A 20456-nucleotide genomic window follows, 5' to 3' on the forward strand; every position below is an offset into this window, starting at 1 on the left:
TTGAAAACGGCTAAGTCTCAATGTGGGAAAACTTGACATAAGCATTCAAACATATGTTATACCAAATTTGAGTGATTGTTAATATCACACAATCATAAACAAAAATAGTGATGTTAAAGTCACAATGTTGGAATGAACACAATAATGGCAGTGAAGAAATAGTGATCTTGCAAGGTAAGTAGATTCCATTAGATACGAATGAAAAAACCTTCACCAAGAATTAAGGTGCACCTCACAGTGGTAGATGGATATCTGCTTACCAGATACCAATGACTCCTTTCGTTAAAAAGAGAGTCATTAGCGCTTGTGCAGGATTGTGCCTGCTCATATGGAATGGCTGGATGCTGGATGCTAGATGGTATTAGACAGAGAACCCTTCTTGCCCCAGGAGTCAGACATGGGATATATGAAAGACAATAAAATCTTCCATAGTGTAATACAGTTTATTAAAATTGTTAAAAACAAAAGGTAAAGCCAAATGGCCGCTTACATGAATAGGTGCCTACCCGGCACTGCTCACTCATCTAGGTAGAATCTTGGCTAGGATGCCGTCACACCGCCTCGATGGTCGGCGTGTAGAACGACACGGCGAAAGCAACAACCAGGGATACCGGACATAGGAGGAGATCATGTGACCAGGTACCGCTCAGAATAGGAGGGAATGCATAAATCAGTGAGAACCGATTCCACGGAATAGTAAGGCATCCGTTCCGCATGCTAGCGGATCCTTTGTTTTTGACACAAAGTTGTCGATTTCTTTGTTGAACCTGGACGTAAACAGATCTATGTTTGGGATCCCCCATCTTTGACATATTGACAGGAAGATATCGGGGTGAAGGAACCATTCTGCCGGGAACAACTGCTGGCAACTCAAGTAGTCCGCCTGCCAATTTTCTATTCATAGAATAAAGACCGCCGATAAGCAAAGTAGATTGTTTTCTGCCCAAGATAAGATATGATTCACCTTTCTCTGGGCCGCGCAACTTCTTGTGCCCCCCTGGTGATTAATATAGGCCATTGAATCCTGGCAGGACAATACCGTAAACTGAACATTCAGGCCCTCAGAACCAAGTGCTCTCCCTGAATTTCTAGAATGATAATGGGCAAGGCCATTTCTGATCTGGGCCACTTCCGTGGTAACTGAAGGAAGGATTTTCCCCTTTGCAGATTTTTGGATATTAACCATAAACTGATGCTCCGGCGTACCCAGCCTACAGCATCTGGTATTTCCAGGTGGTCCATCCGGGTACTAACCAGGCCTCCAAGATCAGGCGAGATCGGGCACTTTCAAGGTGATGTGGTCGTAGGCTTTGGAGTCAGACACATTGGGAATCTAGAGCTTGAACCCTTTGTTCCAAGCCGATAGGATACTGTTTTGCAGCAGTCTCGAATAGAACTGAGCATAAGGAACGGCCTCGAATGAAGCCACCATCTTTCCCAACAACCTCATGCAAAGTTGAATAGAAGAATTCATCTTGCTTCAACCACCTAAATTAGTTCCTTTATGGCGCCTATCTTTTCCTGGGGCAAGAATACCCTTTTCTGGGTGTACCTATGATCAGACCCAAGGTATTTTAGCCTTCTTCATGGTTTAAAAGAAGATTTCTCCTAGGTTGAGAATTTCGACCTAGATATTCCAGGTAGTTGAATGTGGTGACCATACTTTGGCCTAAGCAGGCTACCGACCGGACTATCAAGAACAGATCATCCAGGTAAACCATAATCCTTATACCTTGGGCCCTTAATCTGGCTAGAAGAGGGGCCAGAACCTTTGTAAACACTCAAGGTGCAGAAGCTAGACCGGAAAGCAGAGCTACACACTGAAAATTAAGATTTTCCACCTTGAAAAGTAGATATTACTAGTGAGCGAGGAAATAGGCATATGGAGGTATGCATCTTTGACGTCGATTGACGCCAGAAATTCTCCTCCTTGTAGGATGGAGATAACTGATTGGATTGACCCCATGCGGAAAAAGAGTGGTTATATTCAGGAACTGAATTTAGATTTTTGAGATCCAGAATGTCCATTTGGCTTTAACCAAACCCCAATCTCTGCTCTTACATGGGGGCCAAAAGATGGTCCAATGCTTGAGAGAAAGACTTTTTTTTCTCTGGATCCTTAGGAACGTTTGATCTGAGAAAACGAGGAGACGGGAACTCTTGGAACTCCAGTTTGTACCTTGGAGCTATTGAGGAAGTCCCCCATTCGTCTTGACACTCTTCCTGCCAGATCCTTGAGAACTGCAGAAGAATAAGCATTTGAGCATTGTCTGCCGGACAAGTCAAACTCTTATTCACAGAGGATATAACAGCGTTAATTGCTGTTATACCCTATTGAATTTCCTCCACCATAGGATAAAGTGTGAAAACTTTTTAGGAGGGAAAATAATGCTTATCTGGGTGATCCTCTCAGATACAAAAAAGCTTTTCCAACAATGAATGGACAGGAAAAGGCATGCACAGCTTGAGGAGGCTTTATTGAACCCAAACACTCAAAGGTACATCAATGTGGAGCGGACCATTCAGCAAGAATTGCACCATCAATCTTAAGATTGAAACAGCTGATTCTCCCACATTTGACACCTCAGAAGAGGTGTCATCAGCCTCACCACAGTCCCCTGAGGGAATTCGTCTTCTCCTGCCCCTAGTTCCTCAGTTTGATGGTCCTGGGTAATGGAAGAGAACCTGTCACATTTTGACCCACACTGGGATGCGATTAAAGTCGCTAAACTTTTTTTGTTTTTTAAAAACCCATCATGCCTGAGGAAAAAAGATCTTGTTAGTAAAATAAACAAGGGGCTGCAATGTTGAAAACAGTTGCAAACATTTCATGGCCCCGATGCTCACTCTGACCAGCCACTCCCTCTTAGGGGAGGATGCCACTTGTAGAGAAGAGTAGGCTTTCTAGAGCTTGAGGGAGACCCTTTTAGCTCTTTTTTGGGGGTGTTTCAGCCCCCCCTTCTGACCTTAACTCGATGCACGAAGCAGAGGTACTACCAGAAGAAATCGTATCCGCTGCTTGAGCAATAGTCCAGCCACTGCCTCTGCTATTAATGCTCAGCCTGATGCAAATAGTAAACGTGTCAAATGGGAAATGCCAGTGTCACCAAACCTCTTTCATGCTCCTCTTTGGCTCTTATGTCTCCCCGACAATTTTGCAGCCAGCACAAATGGAGTTTGTTTTTTTTAAGACACACTCCCGCGTTGGAGGACGCCAACGGTGTGCTAAGCTCTGCCCCCACCACCACATCGCCCCCCCCCCCTTTCAAAAAAAAGTTTTCCCACGCAAACGACGGGATCGGCTTGTGTGTGAGAGAGGGATGGCGTGGAGGAGACCTGGAAGCCGGCGCCGAGTAGGGGCGAAGAAAGAAAATGGCATTGCCAATCGTTTTTAGTTCTCCCTTATACTCAGCCTCATGAAGAAGGGAAGAGTTCAGCCCAGGTGGGGGTGTCTGTAAGAAGCAAAACCCCCCAAACTTAACGGAGGTCTGATTGCTAGCTGGAGGAAAAAAATCTGCTGCTTCTGTGACACAGCGTGATCTCTGAGCAAAGCATGAGAAGGTACGTGCTCTATACAGCCCCCAGTGGTGACACTTGGGCATGACAACATTTACTTTAAAGGAGACATTTCATAAGACAAAATTAAAAAATTCCTTAGAAAACTCCACTTACCTTTCCCGCCGCAGGGTTTTCTGTGGTAAAACCAACAGACCCAATCTTCACCCTTCATGGTGGGTTCCGTTAACAAGCCTTCAGGAACCGGGGACCCCCAGGGAACCCACAATCCTGGACCTGTAACAGCACCCCGCCAGTAAAACTTTATGGCCTTAATACCAAAAAGTACTGGATCCCGGGGTCCAGCTCTCTAAAAAGAGAAGCGTTTACAAGCAAAACCTCATTTGTTTGGATACAAGGCCCGGGCATCATTCAATTTGGCCAAAAAGACACTTTGAATGGATCCGGCTGCATAGCTAGCCCCAAGCAAGGAGTCACTCCCACGGCACACAGCTCTGAAAGAACGGCATACCTGTGCTGCGTATGCGCCAGTGACGTCACTGGCTGCTGATCATTGGAATATCTCCTGTACAGTGCATGTTTAGGAGATATTTATTTTACCTACAGGTAAGCTTTATTATAAGCTTACCTGTAGGTGAAAATAACATTCAGGAGTTTACCACCACTTTAACCACTTCCCGCCCGCCCTATAGCGGATTGACGTCCGGGAAGTGGTTGTGTTATCCTGACTGGACGTCATATGACGTCCAGCAGGATAACATGCCGCAGCGCGCCCCCGGGGGCGCGCATCGCGGCGATCGGTGGAGCGGTGTGTCAGTCTGACACACCGCTACACTGATCTTGGTAAAAAGCCTCCGGCGGAGGCTCTTTACCACGTGATCAGCCGTGTCCAATCACGGCTGATCACGCTGTCAATAGGAAGAGCCGTTGATCGGCTCTTCCTCACTCGCGTCTGACAGACGCGAGTAGAGGAGAGCCGATCGGCGGCTCTCCTGGCAGGGGGGGTCCGCGCTGATTGTTTATCAGCGCAGCCCCCCCTCAGATCACCCCACTGGACTACCAGGGATGCCACTAGGACCACCAGGGAAGGGGCAACGTGGATGGCCAGGTATGTACCCCATGGCCATCCACATGTGCCCAATCTGTGCCAATCAGTGCCCACAAATGGGCACTGATTGGCACTATTATGTCCATGATATGCCCAGATCTGCCCAGCAATGCTCTATCAGTGCCACCTGTCATTGCCCATCTGTGCCACCTGTCATTGCCCATCAGTGCCACCTGTCATTGCCCATCAGTGCCACCTGTCATTGCCCATCAGTGCCCACCTATCAGTGCCCATCAGTGCCACACATCAGTGCCACACATACGTACCCATCAGTACCACCCATATATACCAATCAATGCCACCTACGAGTGCCCATCAGTGCCGCCTATGTGTGCCCATCGGTGCCACCTATGAGTGCCCATCAGTGCCGCATACCAGTGCCACCTATCAGTGCCCATCAGTGCCACCTATCAGTGCCCATCAGTGCCGCCTATCAGTGCCCATCATCAGTGCCCGTTAGTGCCACCTCATCAGTGCCACCTCATTGGTGCCACCTCATCGGTGCCCATCAGTGCCGCCGTATCAGTGCCCATCTGTGCCGCCGTATCAGTGCCCATTATTGAAGGAGAAAGCGTACTTATTTACAAAAAAATTTAACAGAAACAAAGAAAAACTTGTTTTTTTTCGAAATTTTCGGTCTTTTTTTATTTGTTGCGCAAAAAATAAAAACCGCAGAGGTGATCAAATACCACCAAAAGAAAGCTCTATTTGTGGGAACAAAATGATAAAAAATTTGTTTGGGTACAGTGTAGCATGACTGCGCAATTGTCATTCAAATTGCAACAGCGCTGAAAGGTGAAAATTGGGCTGGGCGGGAAGGTGTCTAAGTGCCTGGTATTGAAGTGGTTAAACAGTGGTGCTGTAAAAATCTATAGAAAAAAAACAGTCTGGATGCCAATGTCAAATCCAGATGATTCTATTACTATTGACATGTTTCCTATTTTTTTTTTTATGGTGGTCTCAACAGGCTTATTAAATAAAGTAAGCTGGAGATTCCTTTTAATTGGAAATGGCTGTCAAAGAACTGCTTCAATAGACATATTAGCTAGGCAGAGAAACCTTTAAAAATAAATCATACCTCCACTCAGTAGCTTCATTACCAGCCAAAGCTCATCCTTAACCACAAAGGAGGTATAGTATGACACAATGTTGGGATGGTGACACTGACTCATTGCCTGGATTTCTTTCTGCAAGAGAAATGACAAGAGAAATGGAATAATTATTCCTGGAAATAAGATAATCCATAAACATAAACCTGTGCTTTTGAGGAGATGCATTTATATACAAAAGAGTTCGTAAACATAGAATACTGGATCACCTATGCAGTCTTGACAGAGTAGAGTAATGCATTCTGTCACATGGAAAAGTGACTTGTACAGCAGAAAATAAATGAGATTAACTGTATTGATCCAGAGGCTGAGCTAACGTATACTTTTAAAATACTGTTAATACAAAAGTGTTCCCAATACAGCCGTATAGCTACATAAAAGCAGAAAATACATCCTATACTTGCAATTTGTTACTAAAGTCTAAATGCAATTGCAGCAAAGTGTAGAGATTAGAGATATCTCTATGAACTATCTGTATACCGTCAATCAGTTACACTTAACTAGATGCCATTTTCTTTACAAGTCTCTCCTCCTATTTGTTTCTGCTTTCAGACAAGAACAGATGGAGAATGACAATATCATATAACTCACTGAATAAGAATGACAATCAGGGATTAAAAAAAAAAAAAAAAAAAAACCCACTAAGAAGTAAACTTTAATGATTTAAATTACATTTTATTTCAGTTGGTTTAAATGGTTAAAACAGTTTTAAAATGATCTTGTATAATTTCTTAAATCAAATCTACATATTACTCATAAGAATTTAAAGAGGGTGCTACGTTAGACTTTCCAATAAGAAAGCCCAGCACTGGCTGTCTACTTTTTAAGTCTGAAAAACAAAAGGAAAACACCGCGCTGTGAAGGGATATTAGTGAATGATACTTGTGCAAGGACAAATTAAAATTATGAAACCATAGAACAATCAATGATCAAAAACAATATACAAAAGCAGCTGCTAAAAGTAAGATACACGTTACTTATATAAATGGTTATAAAGGAGCAGCGCTGTGACAAACCATGTAATACGAAGGCATACAATAAATATTCTCAAAAGTTCATTATTTGTATAATAAACAAAGTGTAAATAAGTATAGAAAGTCCCATTCAAAGGATCCTAGACAGCAGATACGTGGGTAGGTAGATGGCAGTTAATTCTTAGTCCTTCACCGCACCACTGTGATAATAATACAAATGCGCGCTTACCAAACAGCAAGCTTAGGAAGCTTGTGACCTTAACCCGGTCGGGGCCTTTCCAGGAGGGACCATCAAAGGAGAAACAGACCACCTTCGCTTGGGATAAGCACGCTGTTCAGCAGTTATCACTAATAGGAGAAATACCCCTGGCTAGGGATAAGCCTCAGGAGAAGTATGGCAAGAAAAGAAGGAGGGCAACATAGCGTGATCCTGCTTTCAATGTTTAATAAAATCAAATGGAAATACACTTACATTTGGATGATAAAAACAAGCACATAAGCCGGCCGGCTAGAAACGATCGCCCGTCCTACAGACGGTAATGCAGCACGTCAGCACGTCAGCACGCCCGACGTACGTTTCGTCACACTCTGACGTCGTCTGGGGCACGGGCGACGCACTGACGTGTCGCATTAATATAGTAAACAACATACCAAGCCTCGTACTGAGGACGGGACCGGAAATCACCTTGCGTTCCACTAGTTCCGGGCGGATACCAGAGAAACGTCATCTTGAGTGTGGGATTAAACTTAACATACTGTGCACACTATTGATAACGAACCACCATACAATGCCGGGCATAAATTAGCACCGTACATAGGCTGGTCACACACTTGCCAAGAATTCTAAAGTTAGTAAAGGTTAGTATAAATAAAATAAAAATAACATAAAAATAAGGAGGGGATTAAAATTAGAGATTAATTAAAACTAACATTGAAGGGCATCCTTTGACGGTAAAGCCCTAGAAGGAAAAGGAGATGATAAATGTCCCCTTTCTTTATATGCATAATAAGCTGCATAGGATGGTTCATAGAGGCAAAAAGCAAATGATTAGGTATATGGAGGTATTCTCAAAGCCTTTCATGGCTGAATAAAATTAAGGGGCACATAAACGGGAAACAACATACCATATTGACCATTAATGGGGTGGTAGGTCCTAGGGGAAAGAAAGGTGATTTGTTCCCAAGTGTAAGAACCACTAAAAACACCATAACATAAACCACAAAGCACATACCAAACCAGGACAAATACATTAGACAGTTAACTAGTCCCAACCTAGGATATCAAATCAACACAGGGGAAATACCCCATACGTGAACATAAACTACAATAGTACAATGGGGCATATACCCCCTCGGGGTGGTATAAATCTGGTATTAACCGTTTAATACATATAAGGGATAATCCTTATGGGTAGGCCAGGACTCTAGGTGGATAATGGTATCTCAAACTGGAAATCAAAGGATGGAATTAATCTCATGAATTATCTATGAAAGCGTTAGTGTCAGTATCAATATTAAGCCCATATGGGGCATAGCACTTGATTTTATGTATCCAGAGCATCTCAAGCTTCGAGATGCTCCTAACCAAAGAGCTACCCCTCCAATGGGGCCGATATCTATCAATTCCTAGAAAAAGTGTTTTGGAGGGATCTTTATTATGAGCAGTAAGATAATGCTTTGAGACAGAATGCTTAGGAAAGCCATTCAAGATGTTAGTGATATGTTCGTTTAGACGAACGGAGAGGGGTCGCCTGGTCCTGCCCACATACTGCAGACCGCAAGGGCACTGCAGCAAGTAGACGACCCCCTCCGTTGTGCAGGTAATGAAGGGCCTAATGTCATGTTCCTCATGGGTGCTGTGGGAGGTGAACTTCTGAGTTCGCCTAGATGTCGCGGAATTGAGCTTACAAACACGACACCTACCACATTTGTAGTACCCTTTCAAATTATCAAAAAGGCCCTGGATGCCTCCGATAGGGGGGGGGTCAAGGACATTAGGGGCTAATTTATTCCTAAGTGATGATGCTCCCTTAAAAATCACTTGTGGTTTGTCTGGAATAACCGTTCGCAAGATCGGATCATTCCCCAATAGGTGCCAATGTTTGTTAAGTAGGCTTTTGATATTGCTGTGCTGTATTGAGTAGGTGGTAATGAAGGGGAGAGTGACAGAATTCTCTCTGGGGGGTGCCCCTTGATTAAGTAGCTGTTCTCTATCCATACCCTTAACAACGTCCATGGTCTGAGTAAGGAACTCCCTATTATACCCTTTTTCCACAAACCGGTGCATCAAGACTTCGGCCTGTTGCATGAACTGAGAGTTGTCAGTACAGTTACGTTTAAGTCGTAAGAATTGACTCTTGGGAACAGACCGAAGCCATGATCTGTGGTGACAGCTATTCAGAGGGATATACGAGTTGCGGTCTGTTTTCTTAAAATAGGTGGAAGTTACAAACCGATCCCCTTGTATATCGATATTAAGGTCCAAAAAATGAATATTGGACTGACTGGCTTCAAAATTCAGTACAATGCCCCTATTATTGGAATTAAGTTCCTCCATAAAGAGGTCAAGGTCACTGCGATCGCCATCCCACAGGAGGAGGATGTCGTCAATGTACCTAGCCCACAGTTTTAACTGGGGCCTTTGGCAAACATGGACGACATCCTCCTCCCACAGGGCCATAAACAGGTTTGCAAGACTGGGGGCATATTTAGCCAACCAGGGGTTGTAGAAAAAAATCTATATACCTGCCCACCCGGGACGTAAGAGAATCAATCCGACCCCAAAATCCCTTATCTTAGGGAACTGCGTAAACTGGTTGATTGGGGGTACACCCAAGGTATCCTCAATAAGAAAGAGAAGGCCTATTTGATACCTAAAGCTCCCCGGACTCCTGTAATATATTATCTCCCTAAAGTGCATAAACATCCTACCTGCCCCCCGGGACGTCCCATTGTAAGTGGGATTGATTCTCTTACGTCCCGGGTGGGCAGGTATATAGATTTTTTTCTACAACCCCTGGTGGGTAAAATGCCTTCCCTCATTAGGGATTCCAAACATACCATCAATATACTAGCTAACCTCACTCCCACTCCCAACATGTGGATGGTGACGGCGGACGTTTCGTCCCTATACACGATTATCCCCCATGAGTTGGGTTTTTATGCGGTTGAATATTATTTAAGAAGGGACTCTGGGCTGTATGATGAGCAAATTAATTTTATCCTGGCACTTCTAAGGTACGCCGCGTCCCACAATTACTTTTGGTTCAACAAATGTTTCTATCGACAGGACCGTGGAGTTGCAATGGGGGCTAAATATGCCCCCAGTCTTGCAAACCTGTTTATGGCCCTGTGGGAGGAGGATGTCGTCCATGTTTGCCAAAGGCCCCAGTTAAAACTGTGGGCTAGGTACATTGACGACATCCTCCTCCTGTGGGATGGCGATCGCAGTGACCTTGACCTCTTTATGGAGGAACTTAATTCCAATAATAGGGGCATTGTACTGAATTTTGAAGCCAGTCAGTCCAATATTCATTTTTTGGACCTTAATATCGATATACAAGGGGATCGGTTTGTAACTTCCACCTATTTTAAGAAAACAGACCGCAACTCGTATATCCCTCTGAATAGCTGTCACCACAGATCATGGCTTCGGTCTGTTCCCAAGAGTCAATTCTTACGACTTAAACGTAACTGTACTGACAACTCTCAGTTCATGCAACAGGCCGAAGTCTTGATGCACCGGTTTGTGGAAAAAGGGTATAATAGGGAGTTCCTTACTCAGACCATGGACGTTGTTAAGGGTATGGATAGAGAACAGCTACTTAATCAAGGGGCACCCCCCAGAGAGAATTCTGTCACTCTCCCCTTCATTACCACCTACTCAATACAGCACAGCAATATCAAAAGCCTACTTAACAAACATTGGCACCTATTGGGGAATGATCCGATCTTGCGAACGGTTATTCCAGACAAACCACAAGTGATTTTTAAGGGAGCATCATCACTTAGGAATAAATTAGCCCCTAATGTCCTTGACCCCCCCCCTATCGGAGGCATCCAGGGCCTTTTTGATAATTTGAAAGGGTACTACAAATGTGGTAGGTGTCGTGTTTGTAAGCTCAATTCCGCGACATCTAGGCGAACTCAGAAGTTCACCTCCCACAGCACCCATGAGGAACATGACATTAGGCCCTTCATTACCTGCACAACGGAGGGGGTCGTCTACTTGCTGCAGTGCCCTTGCGGTCTGCAGTATGTGGGCAGGACCAGGCGACCCCTCTCCGTTCGTCTAAACGAACATATCACTAACATCTTGAATGGCTTTCCTAAGCATTCTGTCTCAAAGCATTATCTTACTGCTCATAATAAAGATCCCTCCAAAACACTTTTTCTAGGAATTGATAGATATCGGCCCCATTGGAGGGGTAGCTCTTTGGTTAGGAGCATCTCGAAGCTTGAGATGCTCTGGATACATAAAATCAAGTGCTATGCCCCATATGGGCTTAATATTGATACTGACACTAACGCTTTCATAGATAATTCATGAGATTAATTCCATCCTTTGATTTCCAGTTTGAGATACCATTATCCACCTAGAGTCCTGGCCTACCCATAAGGATTATCCCTTATATGTATTAAACGGTTAATACCAGATTTATACCACCCCGAGGGGGTATATGCCCCATTGTACTATTGTAGTTTATGTTCACGTATGGGGTATTTCCCCTGTGTTGATTTGATATCCTAGGTTGGGACTAGTTAACTGTCTAATGTATTTGTCCTGGTTTGGTATGTGCTTTGTGGTTTATGTTATGGTGTTTTTAGTGGTTCTTACACTTGGGAACAAATCACCTTTCTTTCCCCTAGGACCTACCACCCCATTAATGGTCAATATGGTATGTTGTTTCCCGTTTATGTGCCCCTTAATTTTATTCAGCCATGAAAGGCTTTGAGAATACCTCCATATACCTAATCATTTGCTTTTTGCCTCTATGAACCATCCTATGCAGCTTATTATGCATATAAAGAAAGGGGACATTTATCATCTCCTTTTCCTTCTAGGGCTTTACCGTCAAAGGATGCCCTTCAATGTTAGTTTTAATTAATCTCTAATTTTAATCCCCTCCTTATTTTTATGTTATTTTTATTTTATTTATACTAACCTTTACTAACTTTAGAATTCTTGGCAAGTGTGTGACCAGCCTATGTACGGTGCTAATTTATGCCCGGCATTGTATGGTGGTTCGTTATCAATAGTGTGCACAGTATGTTAAGTTTAATCCCACACTCAAGATGACGTTTCTCTGGTATCCGCCCGGAACTAGTGGAACGCAAGGTGATTTCCGGTCCCGTCCTCAGTACGAGGCTTGGTATGTTGTTTACTATATTAATGCGACACGTCAGTGCGTCGCCCGTGCCCCAGACGACGTCAGAGTGTGACGAAACGTACGTCGGGCGTGCTGACGTGCTGACGTGCTGCATTACCGTCTGTAGGACGGGCGATCGTTTCTAGCCGGCCGGCTTATGTGCTTGTTTTTATCATCCAAATGTAAGTGTATTTCCATTTGATTTTATTAAACATTGAAAGCAGGATCACGCTATGTTGCCCTCCTTCTTTTCTTGCCATACTTCTCCTGAGGCTTATCCCTAGCCAGGGGTATTTCTCCTATTAGTGATAACTGCTGAACAGCGTGCTTATCCCAAGCGAAGGTGGTCTGTTTCTCCTTTGATGGTCCCTCCTGGAAAGGCCCCGACCGGGTTAAGGTCACAAGCTTCCTAAGCTTGCTGTTTGGTAAGCGCGCATTTGTATTATTATCACAGTGGTGCGGTGAAGGACTAAGAATTAACTGCCATCTACTTTTTAAGTCTCCCTGAAAATCCACGCAGGGTTGGATGGATTACCCTCCGACTCATTGAGCTGTGTATGTTAAAAACAGAGCTGAACTACAGATAACAAAATAGTAAAAAAAAATTCTAATATATATATATATATACATACATACACACACACACACATATATACACACACACACATACATACAGTGGGGACAGAAAGTATTCAGACCCCCTTACATTTTTCACTCTTTGTTATATTGTAGCTATTTGCAAAAATCATTTAAGTTCATTTTTTTCCTCAATGTACACACAGCACCCCATATTGACAGAAAAAAAATAGAATTGTTGACATTTTTGCAGATTTATTAAAAAAGAAAAACTGAAATATCACATGGTCTTAAGTATTCAGACCCTTTGCTGTGACACTCATATATTCAACTCTGTTGTTGCTGTCCATTTCTTCTGATCATCCTTGAGATGGTTCTACACCTTCATTTGAGTCCAGCAGTGTTTGATTATACTGATTTGATTTGATTAGGAAAGCCACACACCTGTCTATATAAGACCTTACAGCTCACAGTGCATGTCAGAGCAAATGAGAATCATGAGGTCAAAGGAACTCTCTGCAGAGCTCAGAGACAGAATTGTGGCAAGGCACAGATCTGGCCAAGATTATAAAAAAAATTCTGCTGCACTTAAGGTTCCTAAGAGCACAGTGGCCTCCATAATCCTTAAATGGAAGATGTTTGGGACGACCAGAACCCTTCCTAGAGCTGGCAGTCTGGCCAAACTGAGCTATCGGGGGAGAAGAGCCTTGGTGAGAGAGGTCAAGAAGAACCCAAAGATCACTGTGGCTGAGCTCCAGAGATGCAGTCGGGAGATGGGAGAAAGTTGTAGAAAGTCAACCATCACTGCAGCCCTCCACCAGTTGGGGCTTTATGGCAGAGTGGCCTGACGGAAGCCTCTCCTCAGTGCAAGACACATGAAAGCCCGCATGGCGTTTGCTAAAAAAAACACCTGAAGGACGCCAAGATGGTGAGAAATAAGATTCTCTGGTCTGATGAGACCAAGATAGAACTTTTTGGCCTTAATTCTAAGTGGTATATGTGGAGAAAACCAGGCACTGCTCATCACCTGTCCCAACAGTGAAGCATGGTGGTGGGCATCATGCTGTGGGGGTGTTTTTTAGCTGCAGGGACAGGATGACTGGTTGCAATCGAGGGAAAGATAAATGCGGCCAAGTACAGGGATATCCTGGACGAAAACCTTCTCCAGAGTGCTTAGGGCCGAAGGTTTACCTTCCAACAATGACCCTAAGCACACAGCTAAAATAACAAAGGAGTGGCTTCACAACTCCGTGACTGTTCTTGAATGGCCCAACCAGAGCCCTGACTTAAACCCAATTAAGCATCTCTGGAGAGACCTAAAAATGGCCGTCCACCAACGTTTACCATCCAACCTGAACTGGAGAGGATCTGCAAGGAGGAATGGCAGATGATCCCTAAATCCAGGTGCGAAAAACTTGTTGCATCTTTCCCAAAAAGACTCATGGCTGTATTAGATCAAAAGAGTGCTTCTACTAAATACTGAGCAAAGGGTCTGAATACTTAGGACCATTTGATATTTCAGTTTTTCTTTTTTAATAAATCTGCAAAAATGTCAACAATTCTGTGTTTTTCTGTCAATATGGGGTGCTATGTGTACATTAATGAACTTAAATGATTTTAAATGGCTGCAATATAACAGAGTGAAAAATTTAAGGGGGTCTGAATACTTTCTGTCCCCACTGTACATACACACACACACACACACACACACACACGCACATTTGTAAGCAGTACTTGCACTTGTTTTATTAAGAGGATCTAAACTTGGATAGGGAACTTATGAGATGCCCAGGTAAATGCCCAGTCAACTTTGGGTCTACTATATACACATCACAGTATATACATTCTCCTCCTGCACATCACTTCCTTGCAGACAAACTCCGCACTCCTCTAGCACATCGCTTTCTTTCTCTTTCCAGACTAGCCAGCACTGTAGGCCTGACACTGGCTCAGCCAGGCCCAAAGCAAAGGCCCTTTGTAGGCAGGGACTGCAGGCCCCTATGGTGTAGCAAAAATAAAAAAAGTTCCAGTGCTAGCTGTCCCTGTGGCTACTGCTCCCAGCACCACCTCTTCGTGCACTGCCAGCCCTCCTGGCTGCTGCTGCCTAGCTCCACTGCCTGTGAAACCAACATCCTCCAGACTGGCTCTGCACCCATCCCAGACTGCTGCATTTCACTAGTGCCTCCCAGTCCTTCCGACGGTGTGATCACTCACCAGCCCTCCTGGCTGCCTCTGTGGAACTCCTGAAGACTTGTCCAGCAGTGTTCTCCTGCTGTTCTCTCCTGCTCCTCCTGTGACTCCTGGCCAGGACACCTCCATGGGTTGTAAGAGGGTCCCGTCTGCACCTGAGCCCAGGCCCAAGGTCACCCCCAGACTGGGGAGCTTCCTCAAAGGCCCCTACAGCCTAAGAGCCGGTTCACACGGGGGCGACTTGTCAGGCGACCTAGCCACCTGACAAGTCGCCTCCCGTTCTGTACAATGGAACCATTCTAATCGGAGCGACGCAAGTCGCTCCGACTTAGAAGAAAGGTTCCTGAACTACTTTGGGGGCGACTTGCATAGACTTCTATACAGAAGTCGTCTTGCAAGTCACCGTGGCAGTCGTGTGCAGGTCGCCTCGGTGAGGCGACCTGCAAGTCGTGCCGCTTCTAGTGTGAACCGGCTCTTACACTCCATTCTCCGCCCGATTAACGCCTCCCCAGCTGGGCTGATCCTGGGTATTTAAGGAGGCCTGCCCCCTGCCAATCCAGATTCTGGAAAGAAGTAGGATGTCCCGATTACACCAGCTGCGAGTCACCCAGCACTACTTTGAGCCACTCCCAACCCAGATCACAAAACACACCCAAGCTTGGCAACTAGCCTGGAAAGTGACCTACTCTGAAGAAAACCTGCACTAATCTTCCAGCACACTAGAGTGTGTGTATATATATATACACACACACACACACACACACACACACACACACACACACATCTGCAAGTCAAATTTAACCTTCACCTGACTTATTTTATCCGCTACGCTATAAGGGCGCAATTTGGGATGGTGAGCAACCCCATGGCGATTACACCCCTCGAGAACCTGCTGCATCGCCCTGAACCAACGAGACTTATTTCTGACTATTACTCTGCTCTTGTACTAAACTCCAATCCTAGGTTCTTTATTGCTCAAAACAGGTGGTCTTCATTGGCCATAAAATTTGCAGACTCTGACTGGTCTGAATTTAGTGAGACCTTTAAGAAGGTATTTCATTATACTCGCCTGACTCCTGCTCAGTTGCATAAAATGGGCCTACGCCCTACAACCAAGTGTCTAAAGCTGGATACACACTATACAATTTTCTGTAGATTTTTTCCTTCAGCTTTACCAAAACCATATAATATGAGGTCAAACCTTAAGAGTTTAAATTTGTATGCAATCAGGCAGGCCCTTGCACTACATGGTTTTGGTAAATCTAAAGGAAAACTGACAAAGTTGGTTAGTATGTATGGGGTCTGATGCCTCGTACACAAGTTCTGAATATCGTACGACCGATCGTACGACCATTCTCGCTTAATAGTCGCAAGTAGAAATTGAATAGCTAAATAAAGTCACGAAAATTCTCGTACGACAGACAAAAATATTGGAAGTGATGTCATGTGTTGTAATGTATTTGTATTGTATTTTCGGACGACAACTATACTGACTAAACGAAAATCATACCATCTGGAATCGTACGAGGAAAATTTTCGTGTATGTCCGATCGAATAATATCGGATGAACGGTCATGATCAGCTGTCGAAAGTAGTGTACGATCCTTCCTCGGACGACTGTTTTTGTACGATATTTGAATCGTGTGTATGGGCCATTGGTGGGTTCAGAGTTTTTACACTGTTTCTGGTCTTGTCCTGTAGTCCAAAAGTTTTGTCCTGTAGTGCTTAAATTTCTTTGGCTTTAGGACTCCCTAACATACTGCACCCTAAAAACAGTCTCCTGGGAATATTTGGGGATTTGGCAATCTCCAAATATGTTAAACAATTACTGCAAATCTTGTACTAACAAATAAACAATTTTACTATCCTGGAAAGAGACAACACTCCCTACGCTAAACTCTTAGCTTAAGTTAATTAACAATGCTCTTCCTCTGTATAGACTCACTTTTGAACACAGGAAGAAGCCAAAGCTGCCAAAATCTGAGGCAAGTGGATTTCCAGCACACTCACACTAACCCCTCTCTAGACCCAAAATATTCAAATTGCAGTATCTGTTTCTATGTGATGGTCCATTGTGATCCTTTGTAGGGTGGTACCCATAATATTTGTAGACTCTACTAGTGGTTCATGCAATCGAATGAGACACGAGAGACATCAGAGGTTTGTTTGTTTTATTTGTCATTTGTTTTTGTTGTTTTTTTTTTTTTTTTGTCCAAAACTTTTAGAATGCAATGAAATTATATAAAGCCCTGCCTTAACAGCACCACCTTCTGGATTCAAGTGGTAAATAAGAAAAATACAAATGCAGACTGGCATCCAACATTCCGGGAGCCTCCCCACGCTGATTTAGAGGCTGTTCCCAAGATGGTTTGTTCATCCATATTTGGTGGGAATATCCGAAAGTCTGTAGATTCTGGTTTCAGGTCTACAATTCTTCTGCTCATTAACAGGCACAAATCGTAAAAATTATCCACAAGAGGCCTTACTGAGCCGCTTAATGTTAGAGGCTCCACGAAGTGTAAGGAGCCTGATCTCTTTCATCTTTGTTGGCAGCCCGCATGGTGATAGCCAAGTCATGGAAATCCCCCGCAAAATCATTTAACCTGATTAAGGACAAGCTTTCATGGATAATGATCAATGAGAAACTCTCTGCCATTCCCAATGATAAAATTCCACAGTTCGAAAAGATTTGAAAAGAGCCTAGGATTACCTACATTGTAGGGAATTTGCAGAGTCTGAAGCACGGTCATCACACTAAATACCGTACTCTTTTACTTTCCTAGTCCTCTTTCTTCTTTGATTGCATCCCCAGAATAAATAATTTGGAGTTTATAAATTCTTCTGAATTGGGGGGGGGGGGGGGGGGGGTTAGATATAAAAGGCCTAGTCTCAGACCTTTACTGTTTTGTATGTCATTATTGGTTGATTTAGTTGGATAACGACTTTCTCTATTAATCGTTTGTACCTGTATGATATGCATTACCAGAAATCTGCCAATAAAAACTATTGTAAACGAAAATTGCATAAGCAATATTTTATGTTTACTGTTTTTTTTACACTGCAGAGCAAATGTAAAAAAAAAGCATTGCACATTGATTTAAGCAGTTAAAACTAACACTACCTTAGTACCTACACATAAATGCTTTCCTTTTCTCTACAGAAAATCCTTTTCTGTATTTTCATGCCCCATACAATTAATAAGAAATTACTGGCAACAAATGAAGCATTTTGTCAGCAATCAATGCTATTCAGGAAACTTATTCCAGACCATACAGTATTAATTCCCCTATATTAGAGAGACCAGAACCCATCTGGATGTGGGACTCTCTATCCACAGGGGAGGGGACTTTGAGTGTGCCAAACAAATGGGAAAATCAAAACAAAAAATGTATATATGCAGAAAAAAACCTCACTTAATAAAAACAGATTTATTATATCTTATTAAAAGATGCCATCTGAGTTTAAAATCAGCAATACAAAAAGTCAAACAGGCACATATGGGCAATACAAGCGTGTGACATTGACGCGTTTCATTACATTTGTTTTTTTCAGGGTACACGTTTGAAGATGGCAACCAAGTGAAATGTCTAACAATAAGGAAGAAGGATTCTACAAAAAAATCTCCACACAACCCAGGACAGGAATTTAAAATCTGCAGAGCTACCCAGAGGACCCGCACACATGGGCCAAAAGATGGAATAGGGAGCAACAAGCATAAATATCTTGGAGGCTTTAGATCAGACGGCATTATTCCAGAAGATGGATTGCTTAACAATCCTGGGTGGAGGAAAGAGGATGGACATCCAAGAGGGCTGTGTCGCTCACATGAATACACTTCCCATCATTCGTCTGCTATAAACCACAACTACCTCATGGACTAACATGACTAACATGACTAACTGTCCAATGGGGCAGAAGCAGTTGTGGTTTATGGCAGACAAATGATGAAGTGAATTGATGTGAGCTACACACAGCCTCCTTGGATGTTCATCCCCTTTCCTCCTCCCAGGATTTTTAAGAAATCCATCTTCAAGAATAATGCCGTCTCTGATTTAAGCCTCTAAGATATACATGCTTGTTGCTCCTTATTCCATCTTTTGGCTCGTGTGCGGGGCCTCTGGGTAGCTCTGCAGATTTTAAATTGCTGTCCTGGTTTGTGTGGAGGTTTTTGTGTAGGATACTTCTTGCTTATTGTTAGACATTTCATTTGGTTACATCTTCAAGCGTGTACCCTGAAGAAGCAAATGTAGCGAAACATGTCAATGTCACAGACTGTCAAAAAGATTTATCATGCAGTGCAGTATACAAAAAATTTTATTGAAACTTGTTAAAACGGTATGGTGGAATTAATTCACATGGAGAAACCTCAACCTTCCAAAAATGAAACAAAACATGCAAACAAGTTAAAAACAATCCGGATTGTTGCCCAGTGTCCTGGAGGAAATCTAAAGTACTGCCTGGAATATTGGCTATCAGTCAGATTATGTGTGTATTCAAACATCCAGTGTTGCTGGTATTCCAGCTTGTAAAGGGATTATCAATTCAAATGGAATAGAACACTGGAAAATTATAATACACCATCAGACAAGACAATGTTGTAGTAATGCCTCATCAATAATTGATACAATTAGGAAAAGAGTTCCCCTGTAATTAGCCATCCATTGTTGGGATGTATAGACAAAGGTCTAAGGTCTTTTAGGGAAAGCTTTGTAGATGATATAGTTAAGTTAAAAACGGTGTGCATGGAGTAGAAAGCACTGTATTGATTGCTTCCTTAAAAAGAAACAAAACAAAAAATTTTCACAGAGCCATAGTAGTTCCTGTGTGGTCTAATATTAACAGGTATTGACCAATAAGAGCATTGGATAGCCAAAGTGCACTGCAAGTCAATGGTTATTTGCAGGTAGATCTGATCGAAAAAGAAGATACAAGTGGTTCACAGGATCATTTATCAAACATTTCTTTACCTACTTATGCAGTTCCGCAAGCCATATAGGTGTTAATTTCCAGTATATAGTACTTGGTAAGCAGCATTGGCATTAGTCATTAGGTAATCACAAGTAACAAGCTGGCAATGTGCAAATCATGCATCGCATACATGTTAAACATCAGGAAGGGAGCAAGCCAAGTATAAGCAAATCCGCGGGATATCACTCTAGCGCTAAAGTACGGTTTACCCATTTTTCGCTTTCCACGTATGGTGCAGCTTGGGTTTGCTAGTGACAATGGCAATAGTGAGTCAAGCTACTGCTGTTGATCTTATGACGATCCCTCTGACAAGGATGCCGAAGTTTTCTCATGCCATGCGGAAAGCCGGCCGGCTGTTTTCCAAATAAATCATGGATGTAGATCAGCATGGGGACATGCGGGCTCCACTTCCGGATGTGGTGATGTCACTTGGTTTCGCCCACCAATCAGTGGACTTCTTCAAGACATGGTCTTGTCTGCTTGTGTATTATAATTTTCCAGTGTTCTTTTCCATCTGAATTGATAATCCCTTTACAAGTTGGAATACCAACCACACTGAATGTTTGAATACACACATAGGGGGTTATTTACTAAAGGAAAATCCACTTTGCACTTCAAGTGCACTTGCTGTAGATCCGAGGGGGAC

General features: G+C 43.3%; 1 protein-coding gene across 2 annotated transcripts in view; it reads right to left on the reverse strand.

Annotated features, from left to right (window-relative positions):
* OXSR1 (oxidative stress responsive kinase 1) overlaps positions 1-20456 on the reverse strand; it is a 199126-nt gene that overhangs the window by 71297 nt on the left and 107373 nt on the right. For both annotated transcript variants that reach the window (XM_073630021.1, XM_073630020.1), the window contains exon 3: positions 5703-5811. In XM_073630021.1, coding sequence (XP_073486122.1) covers positions 5703-5811 — 109 coding nt within the window. The remainder of the gene's footprint in view (positions 1-5702; positions 5812-20456) is intronic.

The sequence above is a fragment of the Aquarana catesbeiana genome, linkage group LG05, assembly GCF_042186555.1.
Source record: "Aquarana catesbeiana isolate 2022-GZ linkage group LG05, ASM4218655v1, whole genome shotgun sequence".
Taxonomy (NCBI): Eukaryota; Metazoa; Chordata; class Amphibia; order Anura; family Ranidae; genus Aquarana; species Aquarana catesbeiana.